Below are 16,465 nucleotides of genomic sequence, written 5' to 3' on the forward strand. Positions count from 1 at the left end.
ACACACACCCCACCCCCACCCCCCACCCCCCCCGCTCTGCAGTGGCCAAGGCAAAGGGAACCCCAGTCCCTGCTCAGAAGTCCCCCAGGAGAGCAGGGGTCCCTCTTGGGGTCCCTCCTGGGGCCACTCGACCCCGAAGTTACTTGCTACAAGGCACTACGTCACTACGTGCCGTCCCCTCGCGGCTGTTTGCAGATTTATTTCAATATTTAATTAAATTTCACACATGCAGTTAGCCCGGGTGGGCAGCGCCACAGTCGGGTGGGCTGGGGCTGAGCAACCCCAACCCCCCCCAGAGAATCATGGACAAATAAATCACAAAGAATAACAAGAAAGGAGCATGTCTCCCCATTTTTTGGAAAGCATTCCCTCCAAGCAGTCTCTGGGATCGGGGCGGGGCGAGTGTACTTTGGGGTGGCACCCTTGACCACAGGGGCTGGCCACATGCTTGTCAATTTTGGCATCACTGCCCATGCTGGGCTGCAGCCAGTGATTAAGGTGAAGCTTGCTGGCTCCGGAATGGGGATCCCCCAGCCCTGCCCCGCCCCCCCGGCTTTGGGGCGCTGTGGGGTGCTGGCGGGCACGGCTGGGCAGGCGTTAAGCGAGGCCTTTAATCAAGACCGATGCCGAACTCACTGTGGAAGCCGGCATTGGCTCCACCACCCCACCTGGCTCCCGGTACCGCCCTGCCACAAGCTCGGGGGAAAAAGTCCGTTTTTAGGGGTGGGTGGGTTGATTTTCCACCCCGACGGGAGCAGCAGGGTTGGGGGGCGGAGGGGGGGGGGGGGGAAGTCCCCGGCCAGAGCTACCACGGTGCATCCCCGGTGCACCAGCAGGTGGGTGCAGAGGAGTCCCACGGAGAGGTTTTTGGGGTGGTGATCAAAAACACTCTTTGGGGGCAGGAGGGTGGAGGAGCCCCAAGAGGCTGCTGGGATACCCCAAAGGAGGTGCTGGGGGGTGGGACACCCTGCTCACCTGGGGGGCTTTCCCAACACCTTCCATGGCCAGGATGGCCCTGGTCCTGGTGCATGAGCTCAGCCCCCGCACGGAAGGGCAGCTCACAGGTTGGGACGAAGGTGTTTTGGGGAGTGTGGGGGCGAGGTGGGGGCAGTGGTGGATCCGGGTGAGCTGGAGGCTGCTGCACCCACAGCCCCAACTGGGTGGGCACCCCAGACCCCAAGCATGCCTGGGGTGGGTGTGATGGCCACCACCCCATCGTGGGGTGCTGGGGCAGGCAGAGAGCCCTGGCTGTGACCACACCATACCGTCCCCACCTGCTGCGCCACCTCCCGGCTGCCCCGGCTGGTCCTACCAGTGGTGTGGGTCCACGAGGTCCTTCATGGCCCAGCCCTGCCACAGCATCCCGTGGCCATGGCGGTGCTGGGAGCAGCAGCCCTCAGCCCTTCCTCACCCGTCCGGGCCTCTCCCCACAGCCGCAGGGATTGGCAAAACCAGGGAAAGGCATATCCTTCCCTTCACTTCCCACCCACGCCCCAACTGGCACTTGTGGGCAAGGAGGGCAAGGGAGGGCAGGCCTGGTGCCACAGTGATGGCCCAGGAGCCAGGGGGATGCACTGTACACACGGATTTCGGGGTGTCCAGGTCCCTTGGGTACCCTGTGCTGCAAAGGGCCACATTGGGGGCCCACTCGTGGTCCCAGCTCTGGGCAGGGAGGGGTCCAGCCTTTGTCAGCCCTGGGTTCCCTGGCACAAGACAGGGTGCAAAGCCACCGGGTGCATGGGTGGGTCTCTGCTACTGTCCTCTCCCAAGCACATGGGGGTTGTTGTCACCAGCTCTGCTGAAGCAGGGCTTGGGGACATCGGCAAGCCTGGCGTGAGCTGACACCTCACCTGCCCTCATTATGGGGTGCCAATGGCTTCCAGGCTCTATGGTAGGGCTCTGTCCCCCATGTGAGGGACAGGGGTGTCCCCAGGGTGGGTGAGCTGACCCCTAGCTCTGTGGTGAGGATGGGGGAGCAGGGAGACCCTGTCACTCCCCTCAGAACACGTATGCAGCAAGCACTGGTGGCTCTGGGAGAGGGACAGTGCTGGGACCAAGCTGTACAGCAGACACCCCTGTAACAGCACCAAATCAGCAGTGGAGGATTTTGCTGATGGCCACCTGTCCCCATACCATGCCAGTCCCCAGGGGCAAGCAGCATTGGGGAGCGGAGCTGCCTGATGATCAGCCTGGCCGAAACGAGAGCAGCCAAATGGTTTCGGCTCATCAGTTCCTGAACTGGTTTCCCCATCAGACAGACGGACAGACGCTGGGGCCGGCGCAAGGGAGATGGCAGGAATGTGCCGCTGGGCTTTGGGCAGGATCAGGCCCTGCAGCGCTGGCGCAGGCTGACGTTGGGTAAATGGGGCTGCGGCTGCAGAGGAGGAGGGGGCTGATACACACACCGCGAGGAGCAGCATCCATGGGAAAAGTTTTCCTTCGCATCTCCTCTGATACCATCATTCCTCATATCTCTGCCAAACTCAGATCATCGGGGATTAAACTTCCTTCTCCACACAGGGAGAGCCTCAGTGGGGACGGGGGAGGCACCCCACGCTCATTACACCCCTGCTAGCCCCACAAAGCACAGGGTTTAGAAAGCTGATGGTGGCCTCGAGGGCACAGTGTGGCTATCGTGGGAACTTTCTCTTCCAGCCAGCCTTGGGAAAGCCAGCACGGCTGGGCTGGCAACAGCCCTGAGGATGCGCTCAGCAGGCAGCTGAAGCAAGTCTTATCAAAGCAGCTACTCAGGGTCAGCCCAAAGCTCCCCCACACTCGGCATCCTCCGCTGCAACGTCCAGCAGCGATGGCAGGGAAGGGTGCAAGAGCAGGCGTGAGTTGTGGCTGCATCCCTGCAGAGCGCTGCCGGCTGGGGATGCGCGGGCAGGGCTCTCTGGCCGGCGGCAGCGGTCTGGGATGGAGCTTCCCCTCCCTGGAAGTGCCCAGTTGCTCCTGGAGCCCTGGCAAACCCATGGCTCCGGTGCTGCCCTGAGGGATGTGGTTTCACACCCTTCCCATGCAGCGCAAAGGGCTCGCTCCTGCCTCGTGCTGAGGGACCAGTTTAATTCGATGCTGCCAATTGCTGCACCAGCAGAAACCATGAAGGGGTCACCCCTCTCCCCAGCACGCAGGACCGACCGTGGTCTATGGCACTGTCCTTCAGAATGAGATTTGGAAACTTTTCGCACTTTACCAAGTTATTCCAAAGAGCAGGTGGGTAAGCGGACAAGCAGCTGGGGGGCAGAGCAGATGAAGCAGTCGGCGTGGGTCATGAGCACAGCAGCACGCCCCATTTCTGATCATTTATTCCAGACAGGGGCTGCCGAGCACAGCTAAGGCAACGCGTTTCTCTTCTCGCCAGGCTCCAGCCAGTTGAGAACAAGCCATTCCTGTTCCCTTGCAGTAATCGCTTCTGCGTGGAGCTCAAAGCAACCACCACAGATGCTGTGGGGTGTGAGACAAATGCCTGCAATGTCCGGGAAGAAATTCCACCAACCCATACAGGGTTGCACAAACAACCACAGCGAGTGCTTTTCTGCCTTCCACTGAAGCATCAGCCACCCTCCACCTTGGAGCTATTCAGAGACTGCGGAGATAGACCATAATGAACTGTAATAACTCACGTAAACACCACGATCGGTCGGTCTGTCACCTTTAAATAACAAGTCTCCTTTTCCCTCCAACCTAGACATGCACTCAAGCATGGAAATGAAAATACTTCCGAGCTGAATGGCTGTCACGTAGGAAGGCAGAGGGTGGGAGCCCTCTCCCTGCAGCTCCTGGCAGACAGCACCCTCGCCCGAGGGCCAGCACAGCACCCGTCTCGGCACCAGGCAGGACCTCAGAGATGCTGGGGGCGCAGACGCTGCCTGGGGCCTCCCCAAACTGCAGGACGTGGGTTTTGGTTTGCCGGCAGCTCAGACACCACCTGCCTTCGTTTTTGCAAGGGGTGCATCATGACCCGTGGGCAGTTCCCAGGCCGGCGTGGCATCACCGGGCCTCATGCCGTCACATCACCCCTGCACAAAGGCAGCCACTGCGAGAGCCAGGGCTGGGGGTTCCAGCAGCAGCCAGGGAGCCCCCGCCCAGCTACTGCAGGTCTCTGGTGCCACTAGGCACAGCTATCAGGAGCGGGACCCTCACTGTGAGGTGCAGGGAGAGGGCTGTGGGGTGCAATGCTGACCGCCACGCTGGGAGGGAGAGCTGCTGGGCGCTCCCCACGGAGGGAAAACTAGCACAGTGACACCAAGTTCTACCGGAACAGCACTTAAAAAAATAATTTTAATGTTTAAGATACACCATCTGTTTATCCACGGCAGGATCCCACAGCCCAAGTTAGCACAAAGGCTGGGAGAGGGCATGGCCCGTGGCCCTGCTCGGCAGACAAGAGCTGGAGGAAGGGACGGGCACCAGTGCGGGGTGGTGGGTAACTCCAGCGGGCTCATCCCTGACCACACCTTTGCCGCAAACCAAAGCTCAGGCTGACGGCTGCTCAGGAGAGGCACAGGCTGTGCGCTCGGGCCGTGCACACAACTGCACGGCAGCGGCTCTGGGATGGGAACGCCCAGCAGGCACAGCCCCAAAGAGAGGGATCGATCGGGTACATTCCCCAATTGAAGCTCCACAGGGAGAAAAGGCACAAACCTTTCACCTCTGTGAATCCCACCACCCTTCCAAAACCCCTTTTCCCCTAGAAATTGCTGCCTCCCTGGCACAGGAGCCTCAGCACTCAAGCACACCGGCAGCAAATCTCAAATTATTCATTGATTCCCCCTGTAAAGCCTGGACAAAACAGCCAAAAAGGAGTTACATGGAGCAAGTGTCCTCATGTTTTCTCAGGAAGGAAGCAAAGGCTTTCCAAAATGCCCTCAGATGCCACCTTCCACGGAAACATGGCGTGGATCCCAAACTCAAAAGGCAGATGCCTTTCCCAGCCATCAGGACGTGCCACTGACAAGGCAGGGACAGGGTAGTTAAAGTGCATTGTATCACCCAGTCAGAGCAGGAGATGGGACACTTTAAGAGCAATGGTACCAAAACTGCTGGAAGCAAGCAACTAATCCCCGTGACTCTGGGCGCACGGCTGTGCTTTTCACACCAGCCACAGGTACTAACCAGTGAGTAGGGAGCTATTTAGGAAGTAATCCTGAAAAACGTAGTTTCGTTCTTTTGCTTTATGGGGTAATCTAAGTGATGTAAACAGCCATTCAAAATACGAACCCTGTTGCTTCCAAAAGTAACTCTGAGCACAGTCCCATGGACTACTTGCTCTTCGAGCACGGTTTACAGTTCGCCTTTAGAGCTCACTGTTGCTTGAAAATTATTTCTGCTTTGACTGTGCAGAGACAACTATTTTGCTCACTTTCAGCCCCTGTCAGGAGGCATCTGGAAAGACACTACACAGCTGGAACAAGTCTGGCTCTGCCAGGCGAGCCCTTTCCCCAGGAGCTTTTTAACACTTCCTCATCCCAACGGAGACTAGCCAATATTCACACACTCTTCTGCGGGAGAGAGCAAATTTTCTGGTCTGGCATCCATCGCCAGCAATGGACACAGGGAGTTTGGTCAAATCAGTCTGAAAGCAACCTGGGAAGTGTAGGAATACTGGAAGCACTTGTAAATGTCACTGCAGTGCACTGCCAGGACATCCTGCTTCAGCTCCCTGTGGCATCTCCTCCACACACTGTGGAGCAGAGCTGATTCAACATGGCTTGGGAATTAAATATTAAATCCAGTTTGCAGGCGCCCTGCTGTCACCACCGCTCAGAAGGTGCTCTCAAGCAGGCAGTGGCACCCACAGCCCGTGGGGCAGACCTCCTGTGTGCGAAACCACTCCATCATATGGCTGGTGTGGCCTCCGTGTCCACACGTCAGGCAGAAGTTGGAGGAGCCGCGCACTGCCACGTGACAGATAGCGCACTGGAAGGTGAAGCCCTTACAGATGGCACACTGGGTGCCGCGCACCTCGCTGCGGCAGTGGCTGCAGTACACTCCGAACTCTGGGAGGAAAGAAACAGAGAGCAAGACAATTAGTGCTGGCAGAACCATGGAGAAAGCAGCTCTGCATACAGCCCCCTGTTCCAGAGATGAGTCCTTGGAACCCACTGCCCAAGAGATCTGCCTCAAATCTCCTTCAGGGTGGGAGAATGGTGTCCTTTAGAGGTCTCAGTTTGGTCTCCATGTGGGAGCAAAGAAACAGTCAGTGGGCATGCCGGGGCACAGACTGGCCCACCAGTCCCCCTGATGGCTAAACTGCTGTCAGCTGGGAACGTGTGTCAGATTTCTACCTCAGGACACGCTGACATATGCTGTGGAGATGAAGGCTTCCCACTGGTCTCATCTGCCTCACATCACTGTGAAGTGTAAGAAAGAGCAAACGAGAACGGCCTTTGTTTCTCATCATGGAGAGAGCACAGAATGCACTCGATGCATACCGTACCAGTGCTGTGACTGTTAGCCATGGAGGGGCAACGGCAGTGGTCAAAGTCACCAGTTTTCACGCCAGCTACTCCCCAGGAAGGGTCCCAGGCGACCAGGTGACACAACTGCTGCTTGTCTGGCATCTCTCACCTGCTTCTCTCCTCCCATAGGTCTAAGAAGAAGACATTTTGGCAGCTGTCCTTAAGCAGCAGTTCTGGGCACCTACACTGCTGAAAATATTTTGGGAGAAATGTCCTATTTGACTGTTTCTTGGCTAGCTCACCCACAGCTAGAGATCTTGCAATTTTATGCATGCACTATAAGGACACTTCAGCCCAGAATCAGAGACTAGGACAGTGCATGTCTGGGCTCTTATTCAGAGGGAATAAAGAATAGCCATATAGCTGAACATTGCTAGCGTAGCAGTATGTGCATTTCCAGCTTTGCTGGAGAGTGTTACAGTCCTTGAACCAACACCTGCGAGCCTCATCTCCACCCAGAGCTGCAAAGAAGCCAAAACCATCTGCTGGCAGAGCTAACCTCCGGGCAGATCGATGGACACTTCTCATCCTGCCTGCTGACCGTGTGTTCCTAAGCTCCCGAGGCAGAGCCATGACTCTGCCTGGGCAGCCAGAGCAGACTGAAGCAGGCACTCACCAATTCCTTTGTGGGGATCAGGAGGACAAGAGACAAACTTCAGAACCTCAGCCCGCTTCTCCCGCAGGCCCCAGCGATAAAGGATTTCTCCATAGCACTTCTTAAAGTCATCAAATTGCTGAGTGTTGGCAGGATCCAGGAGCCTAGGGGAACAAACAGGGTTGTCAGCCACCTAACAGACTCTGGTTGCAATCCTCTTCCCAGTGATGGCTCTGCAACCAGCTCACATCACTAGAAGGGCACCAGATTCCTTCCCACATGTCCCTGAAACATTGCTGAATACTAATTGGTCTGGCCTTCACTTGTTCTGCACTCAAGGGTGTGACAAACGGGTGGACTACCCTCCGGGGCCCCCCACCATGGCCACTTAGAGATGTACCGCACGCAATCCTGGCACAGCTGATCTGCAGTATGAAGCCTCTCCAAATGATTGCCTGAATGAAAAGGTCTAGGAGCAGCTGTGGTACTTCACAGCACCAACAGAGACCTGGCTATAGAGTTCCAGCTGACTTGGGCACAAAGTCACGCACCCCTGAACACCCCCGAGGCACGCTATAACCGACCTCTTGTTTTTTTCATGCTGGTCTTTCTCACGCTCCCGATGGTCAGGGTACATTAGGTTTCCGTAGCGGAAGTCATCTGGAGAAGACTCACACCAGGGAGTGGAGGCCTGCTCCGTGTCTGTCTTTGCTGCAAGCATCAAAAGGTTGTGAGCGTACCTCAGCAAGCACAGCACTCAAAAGCACAACCTCCTTTAAACCAGGGTGTGGAAGGAGACATGGAAAACCACACACCCGCTGGAGCATGTCCAGAGAAGGGCAATGAAGCTGGTGAGGGGTCTGGAGAACAGGTCTTATGAGGAGCAGCTGAGGGAACTGGGGTTGTTTAGTGTGGAGAAGAGGAGGCTGAGGGGAGACATTATTCTCTCTACAACTACCTGAAGGGAGGCTGTAGTGAGGTGGGTGTTGGACTCTTCTCCCAAGTATCAAGTGATAGGATGAGACGAAACAGCCTCAATGTGCGCCAGGGGAGGTTTAGACTGGACAGTAGGAAAAATTCCTTCACTGAAAGGGTTATTAAGCATTGGGGCTGCCCAAGGAAGTGGTGCATCACCATCCCTGGAGGTATTTAAAGTGTAGATGAGGCACTTAGTGATGCATTTAGTGGTGCACTTGGCAGTGTCGGGTTAATGGTCGGATTTGATGATCTTAAAGTTCTTTACCAACCTAAATGACTCTATGATTTTATTTGCACACTGCTTTTTTTCTAAGAGATGGGTCATATAACCTTCTGCATTCCTACAAACACTGCCCTGCCTCAGAAAACTGCCAACCTCTACTTGCCAAGTGCTTGTACTGTGCTTTTGGTGACAGGATGGAATGGGGATCTAACATGGGGGAATCCCTTTTGCCTTCCACTTTAGACAAAAAGTATCCAGGCAATCAATCCCATGGAGTTTGCTGGGGAACGTTATCCCTGACAGGCCAGACTCCTCTTTCCTAGACGGGGAGGACTCTCATCACCTGGGCTGCTGTTACGTAAAGGGGCCTCTGTTTGTAAGGTGTTGCCCTGTGGGCAGGGAGAAGACTGCTAATAATCACTACATGACAACATCAGCTCCATTAACCTCCTCTCTTCCCTATGTCACAGATGCTTTGATACAGCACTGAAAAGTCACAGCTTTGGTGCTAACAGGGCTGATTGCTGCCCCAGGCCATGTATATCACTAGGAATATCAGCCAACGGCTTCACCTCTGACACTGGAGCCCTTAAGAGTGACTTCTCTTTGACACCTTCACAGCAGAAAACCTCCTTAGGCCCGTGGGTATTCATGGCACCAAGAACCCAGCCTTCTCAACTGCTGCTGTTTTCCCAGTGACAGGAGAAAGCACAGCACTGCTCCCCACCCGCCCCGCCCCGCCCCCCCCCCCCAACCCCTGTGGAATTAGCTGGCTGATTACATCACGAGGCCACTCTTAATAATCACTGAATCATCGTGGTGACTGGGAGAGGTGTCCGAGGACTGGAGGAAAGCAAATGCCACTCCTGTCTTCAAAAAGGACAAGGAGGACCCAGGGAACTGCAGGCCAGTCAGCCTGACCTTGATCCCTGGGATGGCGATGGAGAGCTCATCCTGGGAACCATGTCCAGGAACATGAAGGACAACGACATCACCATGAGCGGTCGGCATGGATAACAGCCTCAAAGTGTGCAAAGCGCTAGGGCTGTGGAAAGCTTGTGGCACCAGGCAGCAGCCAGGCAGTCACCCCAGATTCTTGCTATAGCAAGGTCTGGCTCTTTACTTGTCTCCAACTGGAAAAGGCAGCAGTGGGAGCTCTTGGCTCTGGGTTAACCTGCGATCCAGGGGCCTAGGTCAGTATGTCTAGGGTGTTTGTAGCAGTTTCTCCAAAGCCCAGTCAGACAGCATACACAAGCCAGAAGGGGCAGGACTGCGGGAGCACTGACAAAGTTACTGCAAGCCCTGCTCACTTCCAGCCATGCAGTCACATCACGTTGGCCAAACCCCCGAAAGCTGCTCTGGGAGAGCACATCTGCAGCCACTGCCAGTGCAAACTCCCCTCTCTCCCCACCACAGGGGCCATCTAAAACACAGGCCAGAAGGGAGGCAGATTCCTCTATGTACTACCCAGGTCTCGGTACCTATGCTCCAGCCTCCAGTGCCAAGTCCAGGATCTGACATGCTGGAACAGGAGCCAGAGGAAGTAAAGCTGGGCTGTTGAGGGGGAAAGGAGAGGAACTCATGTCATCTACCTGAGAGATGTTCAAAACTATCCAAGACAAATGGGAAAGAAATGGCTGCCATACATATCGGCTGTGGGAGGCCAGGTTGGAGGCACGCTGAGGAAAGGGGCCGTAGGAGTTTGGGCATCCCTGTAGCCTGGATTGGGCTTCAAACACGCTGCAGAGCATGGCCAGGGTCTGCACATCATGGAGCTGTGAGTAATGAGCCAGCCTGGGAGATGAAAAAGACAGACAGTATGAGACTGGGCAGAATTCAGTGGCAAAAAGCATCAAGACTCCAGGGCAACTAATTTCAAGCCTGTTGCATAAATCGATTTTATATTTACTGCCCAAAGGAGGCATGTGTGCTCTGCAGGACTGGGTTGTCTTTTCCATCACACCTTTGAGGAGACAAGCCCTCCTTCTGAAAACCCTCGTGGCCTAACAGATGGGAGAAAGATGGGAGCCCTGGGAACCCAGCAGTACTTGTGGCCTGATTATCCCATGTTTGTGCAGCTTCAGGAACAAGGTCCACAGAACTGCTTTTAACTGGATGTAAAGCTGGAGCCCTTAGATTCACCCCTAGCCACAATGTCTTTTTGACAAAACCCTCTACATACAAGCATCCCACATCTAGATCAACTACATCACAAGGCAAAACCCCACCACGGGTTTTCTGGATGGCTATGAAGTGCCTGGATTGCTCTGAAGACCCACAGTGATGAAGAACTACCTGCTCTCCCCTCCCACTGCTGCCACACAACAGGAAAGAGCCTGGTCATGCAACAGTATGCAAAATACACCACACAAATCCTGTGCCTCCAAATACGGTACATCAACAGATAATATTAATCACTAATTATGCCCCCTCCTGAACAGATTCACTGGCAGGAGGGCATTTGCAGCTAGTACTTGGCTTTGAGACCAGTGGAATGATTTCCCAGTAATGCTACATGGCATTGAACAAATGAACAAAACAGCTGCACCAACACACTCCTTTAGAAAAACCAAGATCTGCGAGTGAGGCACTGCAGGCGTGCTGGAAAGCAGAGCTCCAACTGCACCTGGCCTACTGCTCAATGTTAGCCAAAGGAGACCTGGGTGCTAGATGGGAGGCCAAATGCTGCCTCCTGTATGTCAAACACACTTGCAGCTTCCCTTCTTCATGCATGTCAGGCTTGAGAGAGGAAAAAAAAAAAGTACACGCTGTGGCACTACTCCAAAGCTGAAATGATGCCTTAGAATGTACATAGTTATAAAGGGCTCTGCTTCAGCAACCATTCCCCAACCCCTCCCCGGCATTCAGACACCTACAAGGACTCCAGTAATTGACGACCAAATGGATGTTGTGCCCAAGGTATCTCCAAATCTGGGTCAGACTTCGGCCCGAGACAGAGATCAGTGGCTACCATGGCCAGTGACCAGACCTGGCAGACAGGAAGGAAAAGCATGAAAGCTACAATTAGAAATAACCACACTCCCAGGGCATAGGTGTGCACAAATTCACTCACAGACAGATAATAATGAAGCTTGCTCCCCCCCCCCGGCAGCAGGGAGCAGTTTCAGCCTCCATCTCACAAATAATATATAGAGTTATACAAAACCAAAGCCTTCCCTGTCCCACCTGCTTTGAGTTTGGGTTAAACTTTGAAGAAGAATAGTCTCTAGTCTAACAGACCTGTCAGGGTAGCTTAACAGTTTAGTGCATTTTATACTTACAAACCTCAAAAGGGTTTAGATTTGATATAGTTCTTGGGTTTGGAGATGTCTGGTGACAGAAAGTTTACTGGGGATTCATTATTTGCATGAAAAGCAATCTTTTGATTAGTCATGAGTGTTACTGAGCACCTCTCTTCTCCCAGCATAGCCCAGTGCAGACAGGAGTACAGTTTGCCATTTCTACTCCAACAGTTAAACTATTTCACATTAAATTTCTCCTTCATTTATCATCCTCTACCCTGAAAATGGTTCCATCTCTTCAGTCTCTATACCATTGATCTAGGACTGTTTTTCCTGCTGTGCCTTTTAAAATGAGCAATTAGAATATTCTGGTGAAAAGCAAAGCTCCTAGTTTGGCATGAGAAAATAGTAGGAAAGGAAAAGGAGCATGGTGCTGGAAAGACAGCAGAAATGGGAGAGCTGACAACATGGAAAAGCAAAGAAAAAACACGTGCTTCACGTACAAAGAACAGCCAGGAACAGTAGTCCCATAGCTGCTCACTGTGAAACCAGAAAGAAAGGAACGGGAGAGAAACTGAAACAAGGACAGGGCTGAGGACAAGAGTGAACAGAAAGGAAACGGGAAAGACACCGTTTCCAACACAGCCATAGGGCACATCTCACATGTAAGCCTCCCCATCTGCTAGGAATGAGGCAAGCTGGAGTCACATGAGACAGGGAAAAACAAGCAAGAAACAAGAGGTATCTGAGAGAAATCTTGCTGAAGTTATTCCACCCAACTTCTGGTCCAATGTGGGCAAACCAGACAGCAAGATGAAGCACAAAGAGGAACTAGACCTACCTTCTCTATCCTGGTCTAGCAGAACCCACCAAGAAGCAACACAGCAGCTTGGGTTTGCTTCTGCTTAGATCACGTAAGCCTATGCATGTTCCCGGTCCAGGTCTAGGAAGAGTCAAATGCTCAGGAAAGATGCACAGGCTCCTCTGGCAGTGCCAGCCTGCTCCCAACTCTTTCAGGTACTCCTGAGTCCTATCAAATGTTTTATCTGTTGTGATGGACTAACCACACAAAAAAGGACGGGCCACAATAGCCATTTTCATCTTTTTACTGGCTGAAGGTAAGTGGCCAGTCCCATTCTGTGGCTGGGTCCCTGGGTTCAGACTCTCTTGGGGAGAAGCTAGCTGCAGTTAGCACCCACTGCCAGCACAGTTGAATGCTTAACAACGGGAATGATTATATAACTAAGACAAAATCACCCATCAGAACGCTGACAGCAGCTAGGCGACTATGTGCACAGTTACTCCATTTGCTGACTCAAAAGCAGGCTGCATTCCTCTCTTTGCCTGCAGGAATCCCCAGAAAAATGTGCTTTGCTCAGTTTGTCAAAGGGCATAAAACAGTCTGCTTGCAGCCCTGGGAAGGAATCTCTTGATGCCAAGAGTCAGTGAGGTAGAGACCACCTCCGTGGCGGTTCCACAGGCCTCGGTTCACCAACTAGAGACTCCCTGGAACAACTGCTGAACCCAGGTGGCTGTTTGGGTATCAAGGTGACAGCACAAGCCATTTGAGGGTAGCACAGCATGCTGAGGAAGAGGTTTGATTAACACCATACCTGTACGAGATCCCTCCGTCCCACAGCCAAGGCTGAGGCAGCGTTCTTCTGGCAAGTCTCCTGGATATTATTCACATTCAGTCTAAAAAGAAAGGAGATTGGTCAGCTCTGGTTGGTGCCTTATCCACAAAAGCAGGGAGGGGTGGGGGAAAAGTGGTACTGGCAGCAGTGAGCAGCCCAGAACTTCCTGATCAATATGAGCCTGCTAGCATGACCAGGATCCCATCCATTCCTTTTCTATTATTCAGGGATCACTGCCATCCTTCTCCCACTATTCATCTTCACTAACACACTGCACATCAAGTCCAGCTCCAAACTAGCTGAGATTGATCCCAAGAAGCACCATTTCCAAGGAGATATTGGACTAAACTTGTACCAGGATATCACCAAGCCAAGACACACTCTTATCCCTAGAAGCTGGTGCCATCAGTTACCTGATCCTGTTCCTACTCAGCCTGTTGGTCTGCTCTGACTGACCTGGAGGGAGACAGCAGCACACTGTGGAGAAGCAGGCTGGTCTTCAGCCTGTTCCCCAGTAGAATAACGCCCGCACCAGGGAGTCTCTGAGAGGCTGGCAAGGCGGGCTGAGGAAACCCACATGGGCTTTTCTGCTTATCATCAGAACTATCTTCCCAAGAGACTTGACACTTTTACTGCTTAAGATCTTCGAGCAAAAGGAAAAGGATCAGGCTGTTTACAAAGAGAGGAAAGGGCTAACAGTTTTTTTTTCCTAAAGAACACTCTTTTTAGTCATACAGAAAAGAGAGAAGGAAGATTTTTTCCTCTCTTTTTTTTCCTCCCCCTCCTTTAAGTAGGGAAGCCTACTTCTCCCCTGAATGTCCGCAGACTGTAAATTCTGTGACAGACCAGACAGTATTACCAAAGCTAAGGAAGCAGAAATTCAGGAACAGAGATTTTTTTAACTATCTGAATTAGACAGTTCTGAAAAAGAAGCTCCTTGTTTAAAAAAACAAACATAACTTCTCCATCCTTTCCATTAAAGCAGAACTTGCTGTACAACACTGTCATGTACAACCAATTCTCCAAGTGAATGGGGCACTCCAAACACTTCTGAAATTAAAAAGCCTTATAAGTTAATAACAGTTTTTATAGTATGAGAATGACCATTTATCGGGATTTTTAAGCCTGTGCATTTAAGTGTGGAGTTTAACACAAGATTTGAAAAAGAATTTGTACCGATAATTTGCCTCTTTAGCTGATGAAAACCTGAACCTGCAGCGATGATGCTGGAGCACCGGTTCAAACTTTGTGTGCAATACCCCCTCACAAATTTCTTCCATCATACTTTTCAGATTTACAGGAGACAAGTCCCCTCTCACAGGCAGAGGGATACTGTAAAAAAGCAGCAAGGCAAGGAAACGTTCGAAGATCAGTGCTGCCTGACTTCAGGATTACAGCACAGCAATGCCACAGGCGGATGCTTTCATCTGGGGAAGGATGCCAACCCGTACTCACATGTAGAGCTCTCCCAGCAGCTTGTGGACTGGCAGCAAGCAGGAAATATCTTGGATAATAACTTTCCCAGCGGCTTTGATGGGTCGGTTGTTGGCATCTGTCCCTTCTCGTTTGCTTTTCCACCTCCTTGATTTCTGCAGAACAAATGGCAATGTGTTACTGGGGAGGAGGGCGACAGGTTTCTTGGGCCAGGGAACAAAGCACTAGGGTCAGGAATAATGCAAGCAGCACACAACCTGCCTTTCAGAAAGCTCTGTGTTACCCTGGAAAACATCCATGACATGCCCAGGAGAACAAGCATCTCCATCTGTTGGAAGTGAAAAGCAGGTCAAGGCAGCAAGCTCAAGGTCAAACTCACTCAAAAAGTATTTTGTGAGTTCCCCTGTGAAAGCCAATAAGAGAACAAATCAGCATTGGGATGCCAATCAAACCTGGGTAGGTTTGGCAGGAGGATGGTTCAATTATCATTCTCACTAGACGTCTGGTCTGGGAACCCTCTGCACACAGACCACTGCTGACTTCAGCCAACATCAGCACAGAGACATGCGGGACGCAGCTTCTCCTTGCCCTTAGCTTCAGGGCAAGCTGACAGCTCCAGACTGTCTCTTTTGGTCTCCTCTTTCAGTGTTTGAGTACACCCCTGTTTAGTGCCAGGACACAGCTCCCACCTCCTGCTTTATCAACAGCTTCAAACAATAATTGCCAGATGATAAAGCAGGGCCCAAGTCTTCTTAGCAAGGACCCCTGGCTACCATGCTCACAGCTACTTACAGCTGGCTCAGGACATACGGTGAGGAAGGAGAAGAGAGCAGAGGAATCAACACAAGGGAATGAAAACAAGAAGCCAAGATGATTCCCAAATACTCCTGGTAATAGACAAACAGACCATCTTAACGCCAAGCTGCATAAAGCTACCTTGGCTGTATGAAACACCATAGAGTATTTGGCTGGTATCCTGGCCTCTTCTAGCTCCTCGCTCTAGGAGGGGGAGAAGGAGGGATGAGAGGATGTGCAGCAGCACGACAGGCAGAAGGCACTGGAGCTCTACGGAGGGAAGCACCGGCTGCTACGCAGGGCTCCTAAGCGCAGTGAAGGAGGCTTTGCAATGCTGCTCCCCTGTGGTGTGTTCCCTGACTGACACATGGAGTCCACGCTCCTATACAAAGTGTCTCCTGGTCACGCTGAGTTACGGAGTCTCCTGAGGCACTTGTGGTGGGCTTCCTACACCCCTCTCTGAAGCAGAACAGTACCTTTGAAGGGGCCAGCAAAGCAGCCCCGTGCCGATGGCTCCACAGGGCAGGCAGAGCTCGCACAGGCAACACATCGGTGCTCCTAAAGAGCAGGTGGGGCTAAAGGAAGGGCAGGACTGGACCTTCTGCTGTGGCTGTCAGGCCAGCTCTGGGATGGCTGAGTGCCAAATTTCCTTTGGCCATGATCATGCAGTCCCAGGAGAACCTGGGCAGGCTTATCACAGACATAAAATGCCCATAAAACCCCCTAAAAACCTTAAGAAACAAATTCCTTCTTCACTGCCTACCTGGCCCAAGCTTAGGCCCACGTGCTGAGGAGGTCCTGCCATGCTGAGCATACTGCTAACATATGCCACAAGAAGCAAAAAGGACATGCTCCTGAAGTCACTTTGGACACTCCATGACCAAGGCTCAGAGGCTCAAGCACAGGCTTGACAGTAAATGAAGGTGTTTCAGACTTGAAGGAGGTGAAGGTGGATTTTTCCAGGGATGCCCATGTGACAGAGCATCACCAGTTCCCCTGACCTTCCACCACTCCCCAGAGCAAAGAGGAGCAGAGAGTGCATGCTGCCCAGTATTCAGGGGCACCAAACGCTGGTGGAAACAGGGCTGTGAGCACTCAGTGCT

At 52.7% G+C, this 16,465-nt stretch overlaps 1 protein-coding gene across 2 annotated transcripts in view; it reads right to left on the reverse strand.

The window, feature by feature from the left end:
• Nucleotides 1–4,250: 4,250 nt before the first annotated feature.
• Nucleotides 4,251–16,465, reverse strand: part of WDR59 (WD repeat domain 59) — a 50,293-nt gene continuing 38,078 nt past the window's right edge. For both annotated transcript variants that reach the window (XM_086469032.1, XM_086469031.1), the window contains 8 exons: nucleotides 14,589–14,722; nucleotides 13,113–13,194; nucleotides 11,134–11,246; nucleotides 9,904–10,051; nucleotides 9,739–9,811; nucleotides 7,641–7,767; nucleotides 7,078–7,220; nucleotides 4,251–5,999 (listed from right to left, as the gene is read on the reverse strand). In XM_086469032.1, coding sequence (XP_086325158.1) covers nucleotides 5,764–5,999; nucleotides 7,078–7,220; nucleotides 7,641–7,767; nucleotides 9,739–9,811; nucleotides 9,904–10,051; nucleotides 11,134–11,246; nucleotides 13,113–13,194; nucleotides 14,589–14,722 — 1,056 coding nt within the window. In that variant the 3' untranslated portion in view covers nucleotides 4,251–5,763. The remainder of the gene's footprint in view (nucleotides 6,000–7,077; nucleotides 7,221–7,640; nucleotides 7,768–9,738; nucleotides 9,812–9,903; nucleotides 10,052–11,133; nucleotides 11,247–13,112; nucleotides 13,195–14,588; nucleotides 14,723–16,465) is intronic.

This window comes from Leptosomus discolor, chromosome 8 (genome assembly GCF_034619465.1).
Source record: "Leptosomus discolor isolate bLepDis1 chromosome 8, bLepDis1.hap2, whole genome shotgun sequence".
NCBI classification, from domain to species: domain Eukaryota; kingdom Metazoa; phylum Chordata; class Aves; order Leptosomiformes; family Leptosomidae; genus Leptosomus; species Leptosomus discolor.